This window comes from Carassius auratus, unplaced genomic scaffold (genome assembly GCF_003368295.1).
Source record: "Carassius auratus strain Wakin unplaced genomic scaffold, ASM336829v1 scaf_tig00024682, whole genome shotgun sequence".
In the NCBI taxonomy this organism is placed as follows: Eukaryota; Metazoa; Chordata; class Actinopteri; order Cypriniformes; family Cyprinidae; genus Carassius; species Carassius auratus.
The window spans coordinates 1-23,411 of NW_020525368.1; the positions used below are offsets into that span (position 1 = coordinate 1).

Consider the following 23,411-nt stretch of genomic DNA (forward strand, 5'->3'; position numbering starts at 1 on the left):
GAAAAGGAGCACTATGTGCTTTTTTTGAATTCCTTTTAAATGACTGGCCAAGTGGTTTATTTTTCTTGCATTTGACAGTTTTTAAGTATTAATTTTGGGACACAGAGAAAATGCTGAGATACACACTGGAATCAAGAGACCATCTGTCTGACTGTCAACCAATCCAGTCTATCTCTCTGCCAATACCTTTACATCTTTACTTCTTTTTGTGAACAAGCCCTCCAGCTCTTTTAATACGTCCTTTCTCCATTTTAATTTCATACTCCCAAAATGATTTTTGTATCATGCATAACTTATGAATTAGAAATCAGATTCATATTATACAATAAGTGAATTAAGAATCTTCCTTGATACAATACAATAATTTGTGGTGTCAAGGCTATAATCTGATACTATATCAAAATCAATCAATTAATAATTACAAAAATCAATATATGTTCATAATTTATCATAATCAGGTATGTGATAAAAATACTAAAAATGTATGCAAGCCATATTTCTCACAAACCTTCTGGCTTAAATGTACATATATCTTACTGTGTGTATGTTTGTGTGTATATATAGTGTTTGTGTTATTACAATTCTTTTTTTTGACTACTAATGTATTCTAAAATGTGGATAGTCCAAACCATTAACTAGAAACATGGATAAAATTGTATAAAATAAAATGCATCTTGAGTTTCAAAAGAAGTACAATTGACAGAATCATATCAATGTAACTAAATTATTTGATTAGGGAACAAAAAATTGCAGAATTGTTTTATATTATTTTTATTTTACATTTAATGTCACAACTTTACCTTTCCTCTATTTATTTATTAATGATTAGTATTTAATCCATCGGTTATTTTAGCTTAAAACAGTCATTTTTTAAAGTGATCTCAGGCTTACAGACCCACTGCTTCCATGTATAAAGCTGAACAAACCAATAATAAAAAATTGCTGAATATATGATAAAGGCATATCAAATCTATATCCGTGACATAATATGTTCCAAATGTGTACCAGTGAGCACCGTATTCCTCCTAATTCATTGCATGCCCAATGGGAAATCAGCAGTTAATCTTCAAATAAGTGGAAACAAGGCTTCGAAGTCAAGCGGTTCAGAAATTGGCTGGAACAAATGACATAAGAATTACTCAATCCAGTCTGTGCCATGAGCAGTGAAAACAGAAACCATTTGCAGAGAAAGACCGAAAACAGTCATTATAGTCAGGCAAAACTGTCAGCAAATACACGCAAGTGCATTTTCATTATGATAAGAACAACAAATGAAACGCTCCAATCTATAATTAAAACCAGGACCAAGGTCAGTGTGCACATTTTGTCCAATTCAAGCTTCAGGGTTTTAGGACGTATGGGTGCTTTTCCATATGTCTTAGAACCTTAAAACAGGACTGCAATGAATCAGAATATACCCTGTAACTCATGCATGCACACAGTGTCTGGCCACGTGACATTTCAATCTTTCTAGTTAGACCTGAAGCATTTTGGAATGCAAAAACCCTGATTCAGTTCTGTGGCTTTTTAAAGATGATTTGCACTTTTGGTTTGTCAACTGCATGTCAGTTTCTCTGTCTAGCATAACCCAAATATTATACTGATCATCTAAAATATATGCATACATATTGGCATATTATTTTTTAAGTCTAAATTGGATGTTGTGATTAACACAGCATCAATGATTTACACTAACAAATTGAATAAAATGATACATAATATTCTATTTAATAATGTAATTGTCAAAATTCCCTTGGGGCAAAGCTAACCGTATGGCAAGAGAGCTGGGCTTGTGGTATCAGACAAACGGTCCAGCCGCAATTACTTATAAACAACATGCTCCCTCTTTTTCCATCTTTTCTCAATTTGCAGAAGCTGTGGCTCATGTGTGAATGTCAGCTCTGGAGCTGCTTGCATCCCGAAATCTTAAGGGCCCCAAGTGAGTCTAAACACTACCACCGACATCGCTCACAAAATAAGTACTGTGAATGAAAACTGCGTCATTTGACTTTTAGAGAGTCGTTTACTAACCTTAAAAACTCCTGGATTCAGCTTTTGGGACTTTTATCTGTTTACACCTATTTTTTAATAGCATGCTTCTCAAAGTAACATTCATGGTAGTTAGTCAGGACTTTTAAGTATGGAACATGATTTTAGGCATAATATGAAAGGAATGGCATATCTGCCATAACATTTGACTACACAGAAAAATACTTAGAAGGAGGATGAGATATTAATCCATGATCATAGAACATTCTTTATACTGTCAGTGTGGATAAGATGCACATTGCCTTTTTACAAGTATCCTGCTATACCCAGCTTATTCAGTTGTGCTCACTCAGGGCTGGTTGTAAGTGTTGTCTGTACAGCATATATAGTTTAGTCCTTCTACTTTTTCCTTGAGAAGAGAGGCCAAGAGGTTTTGGACCTCAAAACTGTGGTGATGCATATACTTATAAATAGATTTAAAGCTTTGGGCAACATTAAACAAGGTCTCAGAAACAGCTCTTTCAAATTTTCCAAGCCACTTATATGTTCAGAACGAGATCCAATGGGCTCATTCTTTCACTGTCCCCATGCATTCAGACGACCTTCTCATCTACATCTCTGCAAATAAGATCAAATGGAAATCCAAGAGCACCTGGGGCTCTCTAGAGAAATAAACACAAGCACTGCATTGTCAGCTAAATTATAAAGCAGCAAAACAGCTAGCATTTGTGGTTTATGCACAATAAATCCCTGTAAGGGAACAGAATATCAAATGAGAAGTTTTTTCCTTGTGTCTTCCTAAATAAGATCTGGAAAATTCTTCTGCTGTACAGGATATGCTCTGATACTTTATTACAAATTCAGAATTTATGATCATAATTAGGGATGATGTCATAACTAAACAGTAAATACCCATAAAATCATATTTATAATTATCTTAAAAACATATTTTTAGGAACTTATTGTATTGCTATTTATTACATTGATATTATTTCACAGTATATACTGTACATATGGCTCATGTTATTTTAACTGGAATACATATGGATAAATATAATGTATCCATATGTGTATATATGAATAGTCCTAACTATTGACTAAATAGAATGTAAAAGAAAGAAAAGAAGAAGTCATAAACAAAAGTCATAAATAGATCATGGATAAAATAATAAAATAAAATAAATCTTCAGTTTTGCTTACTGCCCAGGTCTTGCTCAATCTGAAGATAGGAGCGCTTTGAAGAGCAGAGACCACCGACACCAGAGAGTGGAGGTTATTCAGCTCCAGGAGTTTCTATAAAGACACAAGACACACATCTTAATAAACATAAATTTAGTTGCATGCCTCATGTAAGACACCAATGTAGACTTTAACTTGTTTGTTCCACTGTGTTTTCTGGTCTGGTCATGTCATGCTGTTGTTTTCCACTAGGCTGACCTCTGTGAACTATTATGTGTCAACTACCTTTATGGAAAGTAGGAGAAAAAGCAATGCTGCTTTGGTTTTTTAGTCATTGGCTGATCTGTTTTATCCATCAGCAAAACCGTTAGTGTAGCCCACTCAGGCTTACTGGGGCATGTCTGCCGGTAGCAGGGTACACAGCTCTTTCAGGTTTGGCAGGTAGTGCAGGGTGAGTGTTCAAAACATAAGGAGTCGTTCAGCGGGTTTTCCTGTGTCATGGTACATTGAGATTCAGGAGAGCATGTAGACTGAATGAATTCACAGCAGCCTGTGGCTCTCTGTGTGTGTGAGAGAGACTGTTGGCACGAACGACAAGTAAAGCATCTAGATAACCATATGATTGTTTGGAAAGTTTTTGAAGTATTATTCCAAAAGAAAGATATATATTTTTAAATGTATAAAATTAAAGCTTAAAAAAAAAATCTCTTCTGTATCAGCCATGCCACAAGGATGCGCCGTTTCTACTTGTATTTATCTAGAAAACAGCACATCCTTGTGGCGCGGCTGATACAGAAGCGCATACGCAACATACAGTGTTATGGAGAGACTGTTGACAAAGAAATTGTTGAATAAAGTTGTAATCTTTGTTTTCTTTAGCTTACAAAAAGTATTCTTGTCACTTCATAATGTTAAGGGTTGAACCATGATGGCAGATGGACTATTCTGACGACGTGTTTCATACTTATCTGGACCTTGACAATGTAACTTACTTGGCTGTCTATGGGACAGTCTTAAGCCTCCAGGTTTCATCCAAAATATCTTAAATTGTATTCCGAAGATGAACGGAGCTTTTACGGGTTTGGAAAGACATGGGGGTCGTGATTAATGACAACATTTTCTAAATGTTCATTTTGGGGAGGGGTATCCCTTTAATTTTGAACACATAAGGTGTTATTTTGATTTAAAAATAAAAACAAAACTCAAAAGCATTAAATTCCATGTTACTGTCACTTTACAGATTTATAAGTTAAACCGAGTCTAAGATGGATCACAGTCAGATGAAGTCATTTGTATGATGTTCTCATCCTTATTTTATGCCATAAATAGTCACCACTCCTTTGCAATGTCTCTAACCATTCTTACTGACTTAAAACCAGAAGGCTTAAATCCATCAAGGCTTGTATAACGTCATTAAAATTGCCCATTGTTAAAGGAAAAATCTTGAAAGTGCCCATGAAAACCGGTCTTGCTTGAATTTCTAAATAAAACACCATCAGTTATAGTAACGCCAGTGTCAAGGATAATTACTAGGATACCAAACGCAATTCAGATGTGAATACAAATAATAAGAAATGATTGAACTTGAACTTGGAAGTTATAGGGTCAGTTATATTTCTGCCATGGCAACACAGACAAAGAAAAAAACAACTAACGGTAAATAAAGGAAACAAGTTTCACTGGCTGAAGGAACTGTAAAAAAACAAAGAATGTCTCACCTTGGCAATTTTGATGAAGTGGCCCAATATTTCTGCTCGGATTTTCAATGTTTGAGCCGTCAATATCTCCCTCACTGCCCAGAAACTGACCTAAGAGAGGAAAATATGGTAGGTGAATAAAATGAGTCCCACAATGCACTGTTATCATTGTTATCTCTGCAGAATAAGAGTTTAGATGTAAAATTATGATTAAAATAATATATATATATATTTTTTATATATTTATAATTTTTTTTTACTACATGGACACATATAATTTATGGCTATATGTTAATTAATTGCTGTGATGAAAACTGTATTCGATTGTATTCGTTTTTTTATTTTCCAGAAAGAGTTTTCTCTTACGTACAAGTGCCAGAACATCAGTCCAAATGAATCTAAGAAGCAACACTGAATCTTTCCTTATTTCACTCAGGAAATAGAAGAAATTGGTTGTTGCTTATGACATTAAAAAGACCGAAATGACAAGATTAATTGCAGACCTCAAATGGCCACTTACATCAACGTTCCAAGACATTTAAGCTCTGCCAAAATCAAATGCCAATTATATAAAAATCATATTCATTCCTACTGCACACTGACCTTCTTAAGCGGATATTTTTAGCCGTATTTTCAGAAATGGGAATAAAGAAAGTATTGTGCATTTTCAATAAAATTGTGTGAATTGGTCAGGTCATTATAATGTGTAAGGATGTGTGTGTGGTGCAGAAAGAGCATGCAGGGACTCGAGGAACATTTTTCTGACTAGGTGGTACTTGGATGTTTTCATTTGTCAAAATCGGAGCTTTCTCTGAAAGTTTACGATCTACTGTTGTAAAACATCAGTTCTGTATGTGTAAGTACCATATATAATATACTTAATTGACCATTTCAAATGCCTTTAATGCCACATATAAAAACTGAAGTACACAAAGAAGAGTGGCTGGCATTAGTCTGGAAAAAAGGGAGAAAAAAATGTTTTGTTGGATGTGTCCAGTGCAGTGTATTCATTTATCTAAAGGAGTTAATGCAGCTGTTTGGTTAAAATACCTAAATGGACAAGCATGATGGATTTGTCTTTTATCTGAGGTGCCTGTTTGTGCTACAAAAACTGTAATATCCAGTAAAAAGACACATTTTGTGTGATTTGAAGCAACATGCATCCCCCATTTGCGCTTGTAAAAGTGGACACCTAATGGAGTTCTGTTTCACACTAATAGACTCATGTGTTAAACACAGAGCCTAGTGGCAGGCTCTAAAATAGTCTACGTAAAATATACTTTATCAGCTATATAGTGAGGTTTCTAGCTGACCATGTGTCAAATTACCAGTGCATTTGGGACTAAAACACAGTGTCAATGTTCCTCTTTCAGTATAATAACATCACTGACCTCTATTATACAAGTTATTTCTGGTGGTGCTAATGGACCTAGGTCTCGAACCGCAGCATTAAGCTTTTAATAAATGATTTTAAAGCATTCCTGTTGGCTACACTGACTAGCACAATATTGCTTACCTGGTTAAATCTCCGTGTGAAGGCCACAACATTGGGTGACAGGCTATGCTTCTCCTTCTTGTTCCATCCACAGCTTGCCAGCTCCTAAACAACCAAATAGTCAAATTACATTTTTCAACAGTGTTTTTTAAATGGAATAGTTTAAGTCTAATGCTTGCATTTGATCAACACTACAATTCAAATGTTTGGTGTTTTTGAAAAAGTTTGACAAAGATTCCATTTATTTGACCAAAAATACAGCAAAACTTAATACAATAATATTGCGAAGTAGTAGTATTATTTAAAATGACAAATATATTTGAATATACTGTGGTCAACATTTGAAGTGGATAAAAAAAAAGTTAATCAAAGTTGTCCTAAGACAAGAAAGCACTCCATTTCAAATGTAGACTACTGTATTTTAAAATGTAATTAATTCCTGTCAATTTTCAGCATCGTTACTCCAATCTTCCGTGTCACATGATCCTTCAGAAATCATTCTAAGCTGATTTGCATGTCTTATTATTATCAACATTGAAAACAGTAGTGCAAAACTGCATTTTGATCAATCTAATGCATTTGCTTACTAATAGCACTAATTTCTTTAACTTTTTGAATAGTGGTGTAGACTGATATTAATGAAATCACACTGAACGGCTCTTTATTACACATTGCCTTACACCATTCCTTCATTCATGAAGTCAAATAAACGGAGTATAAAAATTAGCATACCCACATAATAAAATACCCACAACACGCCACACTATTTTCCACTTCAGCATTTACTATTACTACATATTTGACTATACTGTATTTGTTACTGACCTATAGTAGCAAACACCATCCTTGTATTGACTGAATTTAGAAACCATTTATAAATCAACTACAGGAATAAAGTGAGAAAAGTATGCAAAGAACAAACAACACATCTGTTGCTTTCATCTCATCAACAGAACAGCTTTGCATGGGGACTTTATATGGTTCTAAGCCTCCTCAGGTTCACAGAGCCATGAATATTAGCACTTTTATAGTATCGTGCAGACTAAAAGCAGATGGAAACATTCGAATGCATTTCAGTTTCCACATGGACAGAGTGGAGTGGAGTTTCCATGTGAATAAGCAGTTCGTTCTGGGTACAGCACCTTACCAAAATATTTTAGGTTTGTTTGCTAAGTCATCACTTTAAGCCACACATTTCGTCAGGGACACAGCATAGCTATAATGCAAGAGGACTTGTTTGGTTATACATCACCATTCAAACGTTTGGGGTCAGCAATGTTTTATTTTTTTTAAGAAAATAATACTTTTATTCAGCAAGGATGTATTAAATGTATTACATTTCTTGTATTTTGATTAAATGCAGCCTTGATGAACATAAGATCTTTTTTTCAAGAATATAAAAAACTCCAAACTTTTGAATAATAGTGTATATTTGGAGTACATTTCAGTTTAACAGGGTTATACATTTTTATTACTATTTTTTGCACCCAAGATTTCTGTGTGTGCTCCAGTCTCTCCTGCAGGCAGATATTTTAAAAACACTATTCATGCAATATACTGTTTAACTGATCCTTCCTTTGCTAACTTAATTGAAATGTGACTGAAATGATCAGGGACCTTCTTAAAATCAAACTTCAGAATTAAGAAGGATACCTAGAGCAGTGTGCACAACCAAGTGCAGCACAAGGTTTAACTTAATTTTACTTATATTCTACTATTATAAGTTACAATATGTTCAGTGGTATATAAAGTACCTGAAAGTCATACTCGAGTCATACTCTTCCCAGAACTTTGGTAGAAGTTGAAGTCACCGTTTAGAATATTATTTGAGTAAAAGTCTTAAAGTATTTGATACTTATACTTAAGAACGAAAAGTATTTTTAAAATCTTAAACATACTTAAGTGTTGAAAGTAAAAGTACAAGTAAATGCAAAATGGAAAAGAAGTAAATATATATTATATATTATATATATATATATATATATATATATATATATATATATATATATATATATATATATATATATATATATATATATATATATATATATATATATATATATATATATATATATATATATATATATATATATATATATGTTTATACACAGCTTGAGTAGCAAGATTTTGTTCAGTTCTAACTATTTCTTCCATTTTGTATTTTTGGGTAATAAGAAGCACTTCATCTAGTACTTATTGTCTTTCATTCCAACATAAAAAACATTTCTGGAATCTGCATCTGAAATAGCATTTAGCCAACAGTTTATGTATCTCAGAGGGGACATGGATGTGATTATGCATCTGCAGAAAACGGTTAACTAGGCCTACATTCAATTATATAAATATAAAAAGCATACAGAAGAATTATTGCCATCTACAATTTAGAATGCCTGGAATATTGAGTTTTAATAGACTGATAAATTAATGTGCGTGCACTCTGAGTGTGATTTGGTGATATAGCTTACATGATAACGTCAGGTTGCACATCATTACAACAACACTTACCGTATTATCGCAGACGTACTGTATATCACACACCCCAGCCTCGACTTGAGTGGAAAAGTTAAATCATCCGCAGTTGTGTGCGGCGTGCACTTGTTTGCATGTGAGCAAAGCTATTTTTAGGAGTTTAACTTGCAAACACCAGACACGGATTCGTCAACCCTGCTTTCCTGGAGTCTGTGTTCTTCTGACTATTTTGTAGTAAGTAACGAATATACTTTGGGGAAATGTATATCGGAGTAAAAGTATACATTTTAATTAGGAATTGTAGTGGGGTAAAAGTAAAAGTTGCCTGAAATATAAAAACTCAAGTACAGATACTCCCCAAAAATACTTAGTACTGTAAAAAAAGTATTTTTACTTTGTTGCATTACAACACTGAATATGTTTTATAGTCGTCTTTATGTCAAAAGATCAAGTATAATTTGATTCCACATGACAAAAGCATACACACTTTCACACTTTATCTTTCATTCTGACTCTAAACAATTTCTGCAAAAGGTCTGTAGCCAAAAACAACTGTACAAAACACTACTTTATGCAAAGAGACACTGTTTGCTCACATTACTCACACAGCACTAATTTAGCAGTTGTTATAGAACCAACGTACATCTGAAATCTATTAATCCAGTTGCCCGTGTCAACTTCAGGAACATCTCCTTTTAGAATCCGCAATAAATCCTGAAGCATGCTGCTGAAATATTGATGAATGAATGTATGTGCATGTGGTCAAACGCAAAAATTTACTTATAATAGTGTTTCCACAGGCCAGTGAAACTTACAGGCAAAGGCCTCAACAATAACAAACCCACTTTCGTTGTCAAATATGTCAGGGTTGGAAAGACTGTGTAATGATCGAATCGTCAATTAGTGGCTGAGGAGGTCAAACTCAGCATTTTTAAAATTAGCTCTTTTCCAGTGGGAACTTCTGCTCTAAGCAAATTAATCCAATGTGTTTCACACTCTAGTCTTCATCAGAGAAGGGATAACATGGGAGATGTTTTGCTACTTTTTATAAAACCAATCAGCTGAACAATTTATGCGCGCAGAGCTGCTAAGATGCAAACATGTCTAAAGGAATAAAGATGGAAGATTTATCTTGACATAAAACAAGTTCATGCTCCACAAATCAGATAATTTCCCTTAACATCAATTAAAATAGCTCTGAGTCAAAAAACTGGCATTTTTAGCAATAAAACCATTGGCAACACCTTGAGTACAAGCAGATCAACATGACAGCACTGTCAGCTGTAGGGAAATTTAATTTTCACCTGTGACTAAAGAGACTCCAGGGAAGGAAGCGGTAATATGCTTCTCTGCTGTTTCCTTCACCTAATCCAGACCTTGTTTAATGTTTTAGAAATGTCAAAAACCTACACAAGGGCCTAACTGCATTGCTTTTTTGCAGTTTGAAGGGCATATCCTTTCATTTAGATGTTTTGGGAGAAGAGTAATAACAGTATTAAAAATCATGTTAATGAATAATTTTTACCTCATTCTATATATAGAAAACTTTAGGAACTCGAGCTGCATCAGAGGACACTTTGGGAACGACTATGCCCACACCGCCACACTTTCAAATCTCTGCCTAGTGTGGACAAGCACAGCTAAAGAAAAAGAAAGGGTGGCCGATAGCCAATATATATATTTACATACAGCACACAGAGAAATTGACATGTATATGACATATTGCATAAAGCGCAGCATAATTTGAAATCAGGAGTTTAATGTTTAATGCATTCAATTCATACGGACCAACCATCACACAGAGAACACACGATCATGCTGAATAAAAATGTACACTTCACAAGATCTCACAGCTGTACTGACTAAGTTTGCAAGGTTTGTGAAATTAAATGTTCATTAGTAATTTATAGATTTGTTTAAATTATATAAATGCGTATTTGCTTAATGCTGATGGCAAACGAGAAAGTATTATAATGTTTGCCTTTCTACTACTAATAATATAAAAGCAATCGTTATTATACTTTTTGTATAAATTAATTCCTTTGTTTAACCATTCTATCTGATTATTAGACAGACTTCTATCCATATTAGACAAAACTGTTAATGGTGACGGCGAACAAGAGGGAGAATGTGAGCTGTGTGTGCCCAGCCGCCAAAATACGTCAGGCGCGCCATCAGAATAAAAGTATCCCCACGAACACATCGGCCAAGCAGAAAAACTTATCGGGCGATCTGATAATTGAAAAATCACAAATATCGGCCGATATATCGGTCGACCACTAATCCTGATCCACCCCTTAGCATAAGCTTCTTCTGGCAGTAGGCCTCAGCGCACTGCAAAAGAAACATGTAACCAGAGGGTGTCTGACCAGTGACTGGCTATCAAGAGGGTAGTTATCGCTCTGATCAGACATATGCTGTGGCACTATCATGCAGTCTGTAATGATATGACGTTAAAAATATTAGCAATTTTTAGCAGACATTTATTTGAGTAACATGACGGTTAATATGAACTCACAATTGAATGTAACATAAAACAAATGATTACTTTATGTTGAAATCTTTATTTATGCCAAAAAAAGCTTTGTTGCCAAGATAATTCATACCTTTTCGTTTTAAGTGTGGTCCTGAAAAATCTTCGTTTGAAGGGCTATCTGGCCCTTCCCCTTACCCCTACCCCTCCAACCAAAAGAGAAGTTTCCACCTCAAGGCAAACAGTTTTCTCCTGAGGGGGAGTTCTGGATTGGAGGATAGTCTCAACAACCTCGCTTTAGGGTGTACTCACACTAGGCACGGTTGCCATGAACCGGGCCCGAGTACGATTGTCCCCCCTCCCCACTCCCCCTCTGGCCTGCACTCACGGAGCACGCTTACGTCATTATGGTGCGACGGTTTCGCGATAAACAGGAAGAGCGGCGCTCTATGAACACAATGGAGTGCATCGCTCTGTATTCTTTGTGGATAATTTTGTGTTGTTTGGTCCACAGCCTGTTGTTAAACAGATGTGTCGCCTTAGTGGCGCAAACATTTTCACGTAATCGTGCTGCTCGTATGAGGATGTTTGCAAGATACCAGCTGAAGTGCAGCAAGGACTTTGCAGTTTTTAGTTTTTTTATGCGTTTTGCACCTCTGCCTTAGACCAAAGCGACCCTTTCCCTGCCATGTTGGTTTTGGAGCGTCGCAAAGCTGTGATGCAAAGCGTCCTTTTCCGTGCCCCGGCACGGTTAGCGCTCACACTGCATGCGAACCGCGCCCGAGTCCAACTGAACCGTGCCCTGGCCCACCTCTTCCAAGCGGGCCAGGGCCGGCCAATCGAGCCGCGCCCGGGCACGATTCGGAGCACTCACACTAGTCAAACGAACCGCGCTTTGGTGGTCAAACGCACTCGGGCATGGTTCAAACTGGCAGTGTGAGTTCACCCTTAGAGACCGGTAGCTACGAGCTGTGCCCCCTAAGGGCCATACCCGTAACTTCCAAATTTGAGTGACAGCACGCCCTCCACCTCTCACTCACAGAACTTTCTATGACACTTTTTGTGCAGAAAGGGTCTATGCGAGAGGGCGTGAACTATCATGCATTATGTTTTAATTTACACCTGAGAAGACAAAGACCTGCATAATGAGCTGCATAATGAGCCGTTCAGTCAGGTTTGTGAATGAGAGGGAAGAGTTACAAGAAAAAATGTGAGGACAAAATAAATGTATATATATTTTATGTTTGTAGTTTATTTAGAATATATTTAATTATCCCACAAAATAATTTAGTATTCACTTGCGAGTGCAGTTTAACAGTTTATTTGGAACAATCAAAGCTGACTTTCAAAGATGAAATTTTTAGCATCATTACTCCAGTCACACACTGATAAAAAAAAAAAAAATATCTTATTAGCATCACCATTATTATTATTATTATTATTATTATTATTATTATTATTATTATTATTATTAATGTTGAAAAGAGCTGATAATTTTTTATCAGGGTTTTTTTTTTTTTTTTTTTTTTGATAAGCCTGCTCGCTCGGGCAGGACCCAATGAAGCACACTTGGCAGAAGCTCCCACACCACAATGTGATCTCCTAAGGGAACCAGTCTCCCGAGACTGGCCTCTGGTGGTCCTGGTGGACTGCCAGGGCATGACTGTACTAGCTGCTCTAGGGCAGTAACTGATGGAAGCACTCACCGGAGCCCGCTGCGGCCTGAAACACCAGCAGGGTTGAGAGAATGATCTCCTGAGGGCACTGAGAAGAGACGGGCACCATGTAATGTGGTGTACACTGCTCTTCCCCAGAGGGAGCTGGCCCGCAAAAAGTCCTCAGCCTTAGGCATCAGGACATTTACGATGAAGTCTATCCAGCGAGAATGACACATAAGGGGCTGGAACACGGTAGGGTTGGGACTGCTCCGGCCCAGCAGCCCTTGCTAAACGCCTCAACCTCCTCAGAGGAAAAGGGATAAAAATGTGCTCTACTCAAGAAATGTTTATCCCAAGAGCCCCTGTATATTTAACTTCTCATAGTCAGATAAGTATTTCATTTTATTCCTCAGAATTAAATTGAGTCAAACAATCAGATGAGTAAACATGGTCTGGTGTATAAAGATTCACATCAAAAACCGAAATGATGTAATATACACATTCTCCTCTGAGAAAGACAGGCACCGCGCCCTTTCCCTGGGGTGAAAGGACTGCACTGAAGTGGATAAACAACACTAAACAAGACTCACAGAAAGACAGCGACTGACAAACACAGAGAGCGCTTGCTGAATGACAGAAGCTGACACCGGTTTCACCGCACATGCTTTTAAGCTTCCTAGTCACTATGTCACCCGCCCGTGACGTCTCGCCCATACATTGGACTGATTGCACACATGGTTCAGAAGCGGTCACGCTGAAGGGTGTTCAAAGCGTCCTGATTTTGATTAAGCACCTTCTTTCACTGATTTCTCAGGCCTTTATTCATGGAAAGCTAGGTTCACCAGAATCAATCACACAGCAATGCTTGAAACTCTCATAATACTAACTATTAATGCTGCCACGTGGGAAATCAATACATAAAAATAAGCCCATGGCCTTTTTAAACAAATGCAATCTAGAATGTCTGTGGGTGTCACTGAGAAATGATGACTTCAAATCCACACTGACTCATTAGTGCACACAGCTCACAGAGCTAGTGATCTCATGTTAACGAAGGACCACAAAGATGTAGGTCATTGGACATCATCATAATGGCACTCACTTCACTTATGCTCACATATACTCTGGATAAAGTTCAAACAATCCTGACTCTTACTAAATGTTAAGATTGATTTGCTCATCTCTTTGAAAAAAGCCAGAGATTCACACCAAGGTCACCATGAATGGAATCAAACGATTCCAGACGTGAAGCGTTAAGAAAAGTAGCTTGGTTAGGAGTAATTGCCAAACAGACTGCCAAACAATTTTCTGCTCAAGCATTACGCCATCACTGGGTAGAATGTCTGGAGAGACCTGGAAGAAGCCTGGTTTATATTTCTTCATGATAAAATGGGGACACCAAAATGGTTTTCTCACCACACTCATATTAACCCTAAAATGTGAGACAAAACTGTCATATTTTCCCAATTTTTCATGTTATGTATTCTTTTCATTTGATTAATGTGTCTTGTGATGAAATCAGTTCATCTGGGTGGTTTAAAAAAAATCATATTTATTATTTGCTCCATGTTATATTGATAGTGGCTCTCTCTTTGCTTTATAGGATCCTGAACCTGCCAGACGACCATCTTTTGATCATGGCAAGATAACGTCGAAACTAAACACTTGTGCAAGATCTGGATAACAGCTAGCATGGCCAAAAGTTAACGTCATTGAACATTTATCACACTGAAAGCGGTCTACACAAAACCTACGATAAACTGATAAATGCCTTAGCAGACCTGTTTTCATTATCAGTGGAAAAACCCGGCAATTCTCTGATCACTGATCCTTGTCCAAACCTATCATATCTATTATGAGCGCCTTTCCATTGTCGTCTTCACATAAAACATTAATTAAGGAAAGTACTGAGGGCTCTGTAACTCAGAGCAGAGGAGAGGCTCTGGTTAAAGTAATGGAAGAATGTGGAGCTAGATGCTGTGGGTACCGTGGTGTGTGTGTGTGTGTGTGTGTGTTTCATTGATGCACTGCTATACTGCCACGTCACATTAATCTGTATAACACCAGACAGCACATGAGATCAGTCGTGGGTTTCCGTGTGGCTTGATAAAAACAGAGGGTGTGTATTTAGTTGCCATGGATATGTGTCTCACCTCAGGCTGTATCGCTTTGAATACAGGAGCGTCCATCAAAGTGATCTGACTCTGCAAAATAAAAGCTCATCATTTAATAACCTCATCTCATTCCAAACCTATATGATGTTCTTTCATGCATAGAACACAAAAGATGTTTAGCAGAATGTTCAAGCTTCTCTTTTCTGTGTAATCAAAGCAGATAGAGAGCATTGTCATCTGTGGCCACCCTTTGCTTTAAATTCAAGGTATGGGAAAAAATTAAATAATGACAATTTTTGGGTGAACTATTAGATTAACATATTTAAATGTGGCACTTTAAAGGCCCAGTGAGTAATTTTCATTTAAGTAGATTTTTTGTTTCAGGGAGTTTTAAATAGACTTTATAAAAGTGCTATTGATTTCTTGTGGGGTGAAATTTTTTGTTTGTATTTTTGTATTTATTTATTTATTTTTACAGTGGAAGAAGTTATTTAATGCATCTTTAGTAGAGCATAGTGGCTTTCTATAAATATAAAAAGAGCCATATCTAATTAATAGGTAATTAAATGCTTCCCTTAAGCTGGCATATTAAATTTGTGAGATGGAAAGATGAAATTTCAGAACTAGGCCATTGTGCGCATTTTATTTAAAAGTGATCCATATGTTTAAAAAAAAAAAAAATTAAAAACTGAAATATGTTTTCCTAGTTTTAAATCACTGCAGTTTATATGCCAAACCCTCACTGAGTGGCACTAGAAAAAAGTTAATTTTTTTTTTTTTTTTACCAGATGAGGCATTATTAAAGTTAAAATATTAATCAACTTATAATTTAAATCAAGTCTTATAATCAACTAATTTTAAAAACTTCAAACCATCACTCATATGTGGATTTTAAATTAGATTTTTAATTCAAAATTCAGAAGTTTTATGTGTTATGTAAGTTCATACTTCTATTAACTGCGAAACTTCCCCTCTAATATTTGTTTTATATGTCAAACTAAAATTTGCCTTGGATTGTTGAGTTTTTGATGACATAAAAGAATTCTGCATTCAAAGAGCACCGATTCAAGGAGTTCACAGCCCTGCAGCATTTTTGCATATTTTTGGATGTATAAAAGTGTAGGGCTTTTATCATAACTACTGGTCATTTACACAACTGAAGCAATTTGTACTTGCATTAACATATATGTATATACATGAATGCAGTGTCACATTTTGACTCTGGAGCAGTGGAGCATTTATAAACTTACAGCAAACTCCTCGGGTGTCACTTTGAGCATGTCAAACACCACCGCGTCAAAGCTCTTGGCAGAGTCCAAACTCCGTCCATCCAGGGACTCTGAACTACTGCTGTCCTGCAGACACATGAGGAAGACAGTTAGGCTGGAAAGAGATCGAAAAACTCAACATAAAATCAGGGTTGATATTTCAAACACCTATAAAATCCATATGGACAGAGAGCCATGGCCAGTTGCACTCTTCCTGTGGAAACTTAATCAGTTTAATTACCATAGTCCATTTGAATTATATCACTCCATTTGATTATTCAGCACAGATGGTAAAAATGGATCAGAATGCAACCAAATCACTTTATTAACAGGCAATGTGCCAATCCAGCACATACTTTAATTAAAGCCAGACAAAAATACATCAGATAACAAAGGCCAGAGAAGGAAAGATACAGTCACGATGAAAAGAAAGGTTTCTTCTCAGCAAATTATCCTGACAGATCCCCTTTGAAGTTCCCCGATTCCATCCAGCGTAATATCCGTACTGATGCAGAATCTCAGTCTTATCTTCTCAATGTCTTATCTGCTCTGTGTGCACTCTTAATTGCTGGAAGATTTATGCATGCCCTCATTTCAGACTATTACTATTGAATATGTACACAACCAATGAAAAGTATGAAGTCAGTGAGATAAGATTATTATCATTATAATATTTTTTTTATAGAAATGTATACTTTTATTCAGCAAGGATGCATTAAATTGATCAAAAGTGACAGTAAAGAATTGTATTGTTACTAAAGATTTCTGTTTCAACTAAATAACATTACTGTTGTTTTTATTTTTCCAAATAAATAACATTTTTACCAACCCCAAACCTTTATGGTAATGGATTTTAATTATCAAGCTTTAGTACGCTGTGTCTGTATCATGAATGTAAGAGTGGATGGCTTCATGGGTAGGCTGTGAAACCATTTTTCTTTCTCTTTCTCTTTCTTGTTCTTTAATGTTATAAAGTATTAGCACATTCCACTTTTGGGACATAAATGGTTTCTTTAAGCAAGGCTCATTATTCAAACTCCTTATTTCTTTGGCCTTATTTTCCGGTGCCATGTGTTTTAAAACTGAGGTTTCACAACAGTAATGTGTTGACTTAAAATACATCAACTATTTTGAAAGATCTTTTAGTATGTCCTCTGTCCCAACGCAGACCAACATCTCTTACAAAACTCTCTCAGTTTGCTTTATAAATATAAAAAGAATCAATGCTGAAAAAAAGATAATTCCATTAATAATTACAACCTGGCAACACAGTAGTCATAAGAATAAATAGACTTTATGAACTTAGTTAAGACTTTTGAACCTATAACTGGAAAACACAATCTTCATCACATCTTCTGAACTATCTGTGAGTTCGAGTTCACATGGTACGTCAATGACATAACACTATGCCACTGGAGCAGCTTCCTGCCAGTGTGTAATCGAACTGATCAGCACTGATGGATCTGATTCCCCTCAGCAAACCAATATCATGTGATCTAACTTGACATTCAGTTCAGACTCAGTGGCGACTCCAATCAGCTTCTGAGCAATTACACACACCACTGACGCTATAATAATCAGCAGCCATAAATCTATCATTTATAATCCATTAAAGATTTTAATGTTAGGTGCTGATGGTTCAGTTGATTATCCATATTTAACGATCTCAATTCTTTACACAAAATTAAATGAAATAGCTAAATCCATAACACAACTACGTATGAAATCAGTCGCCAGGTTTAATATTCATAGTTGAACTCTTTAGTGAACATATAGGATGTGTTTTAGTACCTGTGTGTGGCGTGAGGTGATGCTGACGCTGGCAGGGAGTCCATTCCTCCTGTACATGCTCTCAGTCAGAAGAGAAGACCCAGATCACAGCCGACCTCAGCTGCTCACCGCCACACACGACCTCTCAGCCATCCCTGGAACACACATTACACCACAAGACATCATCTGAAAGCTGAATAAATAAAATTCCCATTGATGTATGGTTTGTTAGGACAACATTTGGCTGAGATACAACTATTTGAAAATCTGGAATCTGAGGGTGTAAAAAAATCTAAATACTGAGAGAATCGCATTTAAAGTTTTCCAAATGAAGTTCTTAGCAATGCATATTACTTCTCAAAATTTTTTTGATATATTTACAATAAGAAGTTTAAAAATATCTTCATGGAATGTGATCTTTACTTAATATCCTAATTATTTATATATATATATACATATAAAAAGAAAGAAATCATTTTGACCCATACAATATATTTTTGGCTAATGCTACAAATATGGTTTTGTGGTCCAGGTTCACAATTGGTGTATTTGGCAACTTAGATTTTTGTTTTGTTTTGTTTTATTAAACCTATTAAATAGAAATGATGACTTCAATTAAAATACTGTCTTTTTATTATCATCATTATTGTTTAACATGCTGTGCTGCTGTATTTGGGATTTACTCATTCAGAGGAGTAATGTATAATATTGCCAGCAGAGGGAGGTCTTCACTATAAATGCAGCATCTCTCCCCCCAACATGACTCCTGCTTCTGCCCTACATTCTGCAAGCCAGCCATTATTTGTTGAAATGAGCCATATCCATCATAGCTATTTCATTAAAAGACCCTGCAGAGCATCTCTACAATGTACTGTTCTATTAACTATTTCAGTATGGCCTAATTCAGTCCAGAACTGAAGTGCACGAGTAAGAGCGGGAATAACTGCAGATTATTCCCTTCAAAAACAGTGGAGCTTTAGGATCCAAATTTTCAGGTTGATAGTAAATGGTCATCCAACATGTTCAAACATTGTTTACTGTACAATGTTAAATAACCATGTCATTAAAATAAAGCACTCAAATGTATTATTTTACCAAAAAAGCACAGGGCCAGCAGTATTCTGAAATGAACAGGAGAAGCTAACATCATAGCCTGTTCAGATAAAAGGGAGACTTGCAGATGTAGCTTATTATTTGTAGGATTTTATTTTTATTTCCCCAAGCATGACTCATCACCCCAGGGTTATTATTGGTGTAAAAAAAAAAATGCTTAAATAAAATAAATGTTACTACTTGCCAAAGCAGCATTTTTTTTTTTACTTGTTGTACTCAAATAAATAAAACTAAAAGTGAAATAAAAAAAATAAATAGAAATATAAAAAAAGAATAATAATAAAATGAAAAAACACACAATATTGTTAAAACTTTCAAATGAAAATATAAAACTAAAAACTAATTCAAAATATTAATAAAAACTATAACAGTATCTCAATGATAATAAAATAACACTGTGCCACCATTTGTGCTCATTCAGAGAAAGTTATGTAAAGCAACAACAAACTAGAAGAGATGACCTCAGCATATTCAGCTCAAGTTATGAAAGAGCAGTTTCAGCTATAAGATATCAAGAAAAGCTGTATGAGAAACAGACAAGATGGAAAAAGATTACCATGTTATGCAGAGCAGTTTCCATTAAGCGCTATTAGATATCGTATATGGATCTAGCTAATGAAGAAAAACATGAGCTTTAATATTACAAAATCTAATGCCATTTCTTTGTTTAATTTGTCAAATTTTATTTTCCCTGATGTCAGTGTATAATGTTAGTCAATGTTTCAGCAATAAAAAACAGTCATAATAATTTATTTTTTTCGCAACGTTTACCGGAAAAAAATAGTATTTTGAAACTTCACATAGTAGTACATCAAATTTCAAAATGGTATTTCGTTATATGGCCCAATTAGCAAACATTTATTTGCACAACAACTAACAAAACCAATAACTTAAATACAATATGTATGGATTTGCATACCCATTTTGTTTTTCCAGATCTTTCACATGGCTAATATCTGCATGGTAGTGTTGGTGAAGGCCATCCCAAGCAGTGGTTCTTTAGTAATACTGAAAAAGAAAGAGAGATACAGTAACAGGAAGAAAGACATTATGGTCATTATTATCTCAATAAACACTGATTTTATTATTAAAATACAAACCATTCATCAGGGTGTTTATCACTAGAGTTTATCATCAGCAGATCATCAATGTTAGTTTCCCCATTTTCACAATGACATCTATAAATACAAATAGTGTATAGACAAATAGAATTGAGAGGTTTTTATACTTCATGATTTATTAAACAATTGTGGACATGGATGAAATATTATTCTATACTGTTTTAAAGATAAACTCACTGTTTACCTGAGAGCAGCAGTATTTAACTAGTGTAATCGAGTGTGAAGAATTCAGTCAATACTGTTAGCACTCATGTTTGCTATCCACGGCAGGGCTCCTGACTGCAACCAAATGTTGGTTTCGCGACACTGTTACAGCACAGCGCTGCGAGATCCAGTGTGAAGTGTTTGAACTTGCCGTGGCTGTAAGATCTACTGAGAAGCGTTTAAATTCTTCACGGAGTTCTGTTATAAACAGAGCTGATGCAATAACATCTGAACTAGTAATGATAACTACACCATGCCGTTGTGGCAGAAATAGTCGAATGATGTTACGTCATTCATTTCAGTTTGTGCAAAAAAAAATGTTTTTATTTAAAATAACATTAAAAAAAGACATCGAATTACCACTATAACCAGTAGATGGCAACAGAGGAGCACTTACTGGCTTACTATATTCATATTTCTATTATAAAATATTAAATCAAGAAATCTAATTTTGTCAGAGTTATGCACTTTTCATGTGAAGGAAGGAAGAAAAGTCCCTAAGTGCCTTGGTTTGAAAAACAAACTTGTTCAGTTTGCAACTGACTTACTCAAATAACTATAATATATCTATATCACTATCCTTCCTTTAAAATAATAATAGTACAGGTAATGAGCGTACAATATATTATTTTTTCGTAGAAAAACTGATTTTGCAATTTACTGTTTTAAATAAAAGTACATTTTGTACACTTCCCAACTCAAGCTCAGTGCTTTACAGTCAAATGTGTATTACCAAGAAATAAACGTGTAATATTTTTTTAGTAAATGCAAACCAATAGCATAGTATGTTTATGACTGTGTGTTTTTTTAATACTCAGACACATCACCCCCCAGCGATACCAAATCTGCTTCTTGTGCCACCATCTGTAGAACCTACTGGTGCTAGTGCCACTGCTCACAAATGTTAGTCTGGAGCCCTGCACAGGCATGACAGCATTTCTTTATTTGGCTGTACTTGTCTATACGGCTTGCTTCTCAATTCCAAATGCCATTACATAGAAAAAAAACAGTTTGGGGTTGGTAAAATTTCAAGTTTCTAAAAGAAACATTTATTTTCATAAAAGACTTTGATGCTCACCAAGGCTGCATTTGTTTGAAATATTGTGAATCAATATTACAATTTAAAATAGCTTTTTTTCTATATTAAGATATTTTAAAAGGCAATTGATTCCTGTGATAACAAAGGTGACCTTTCAGCATCATTACTCCCGTCTTCAGTGTCACATGATCCTTCAGAAATCATTCTAATATGCTGATTTTGTCTCATGAAATATTTCTTATCAATACTGTATTCAAATATATTGGAACCAGTGATCAGTGATACATGTTTTCAGTATTCTTAAGATACTGAACTCTTAAGTTAGTGTTTTTAAGTTCCAATGCATTGTGCATTGTGCATTGTAACCATTAGGCTTGCCGTGATAGACGGTGCTGACGGTGATACCGGTGTTAAGCTGCATCACCAGCCCACAGCGGCACTGACCCCACCGTTGTTTAGATTTTTTTAATAGTAATACAAATCATTTAGTTCAGTAAAAGACGGGGCCGTGCACAGACCTTTTGAGGGGCAGTTCCAGACTGGCTTTCTTCTCTTGCATCTCCTTCTGATAACTCTTCTGCAGAGGCTCCTGTATATTGTTCACCAGCAAATTATTGTACATCATCTATCGCTTCTCTCTCTACATCTGAATTACTACTTCCTTCCTTCTCTTCTTCCCTGCTACAAACTGGCCTGATCCATGAAGTAAGTGAGCTGCTACCCTTGGCTGCCTGCTGTCGCTCCCTCTCCTTCTTTTTCTTATTTCTCTCTTTGGGGGGCATTGCACTGCAACCACCAAGTAATAAAACTTTATGTAAGTGCAAAAAAAGTTGCATTTATAGAGAAAAAATACTTGACTCATACATAAACATTTTAACCAAAATAAAACAAACAGAAACCAAAATCTTTTTTTTATTGAACTTTATACACTTTTTTTAAGAACTTTGTAAAGAAATATTTAAGTAATTATGTCCAACTCAACTCCAGATGATAAGAAACCAGCCAGCAATGAAAAGCCAGCAATGACAGTTGCAGTGAAAAACATTTCTGAAGGATCACGTGACACTGAAGAGTACTGAACTGGAGTAATGATGCTGAAAATTCAGCTTTGATCACAAAAATAAATTATATTTTAAAATATATTCAAATAGAAAACAGTTATTTAAAATTGTAAAAAATATTACACAATATTACTGTTTTTGCTGTATTTTGGATCAAACAAATGAAGCCTTGGAATGAATCATGAATTACATACTGCACGATAAAATATAAAGGTTTCACAGTGATCTTCTGTAATTTTTTTTAGTTACTACTACATTACTGTAGTAAAACCATGTTTACTAAATTTTATACATGTGAGGACAAGCGGAGAGTATACCATAACATGTTTAGCCTAAATGTTAATAAATTAAGTGTATCAGCAATCATAAATCATAGAAGAAATTTCTTAGAAATATGTTATCTAGGTGACGAGGATCACTCGTCGCTTTGTGTTCCAGTACGAAACAGCGCGGGGGCGCACCTGTTATGATTTTCTGATGGTAAAAACAAATTATATGTTGTTGTATTACTTAAGTTATCAATATATAGTTTTTGACCAGCGAATGTGTGCAAATGTGAATTTTTTATTTTTATTTTCTGTCATTAAAACCGGCATCACATTACATTTCCATCTACAGGTTACAAACTAGTTTTTGTAGCTATATAGACGGAGCGCTCAGTTTTTCCTGTGGTAAAATGCATTTGGCCAAAATAGCATTTTATAAAAGATGAAATTATACTATATGCACAGGCTATTTAAGTGTTGGCTATATATTGGCTA

At 35.4% G+C, this 23,411-nt stretch overlaps 1 protein-coding gene across 1 annotated transcript; it reads right to left on the reverse strand.

Moving 5' to 3' along the window:
* Window positions 1-3,189: 3,189 nt before the first annotated feature.
* Window positions 3,190-20,239, reverse strand: LOC113078222 (ras-specific guanine nucleotide-releasing factor RalGPS1-like; the record flags this gene model as incomplete). Its single annotated transcript, XM_026250532.1, has 7 exons — window positions 20,145-20,239; window positions 18,134-18,267; window positions 16,325-16,429; window positions 15,114-15,164; window positions 6,382-6,465; window positions 4,887-4,976; window positions 3,190-3,282 (listed from the first exon to the last, which is right to left on the reverse strand). Coding segments are annotated over exons 2-7 (480 nt in total), but the record flags the coding sequence as incomplete, so codon positions are not given.
* Between the last annotated feature and the right edge of the window lie 3,172 nt (window positions 20,240-23,411).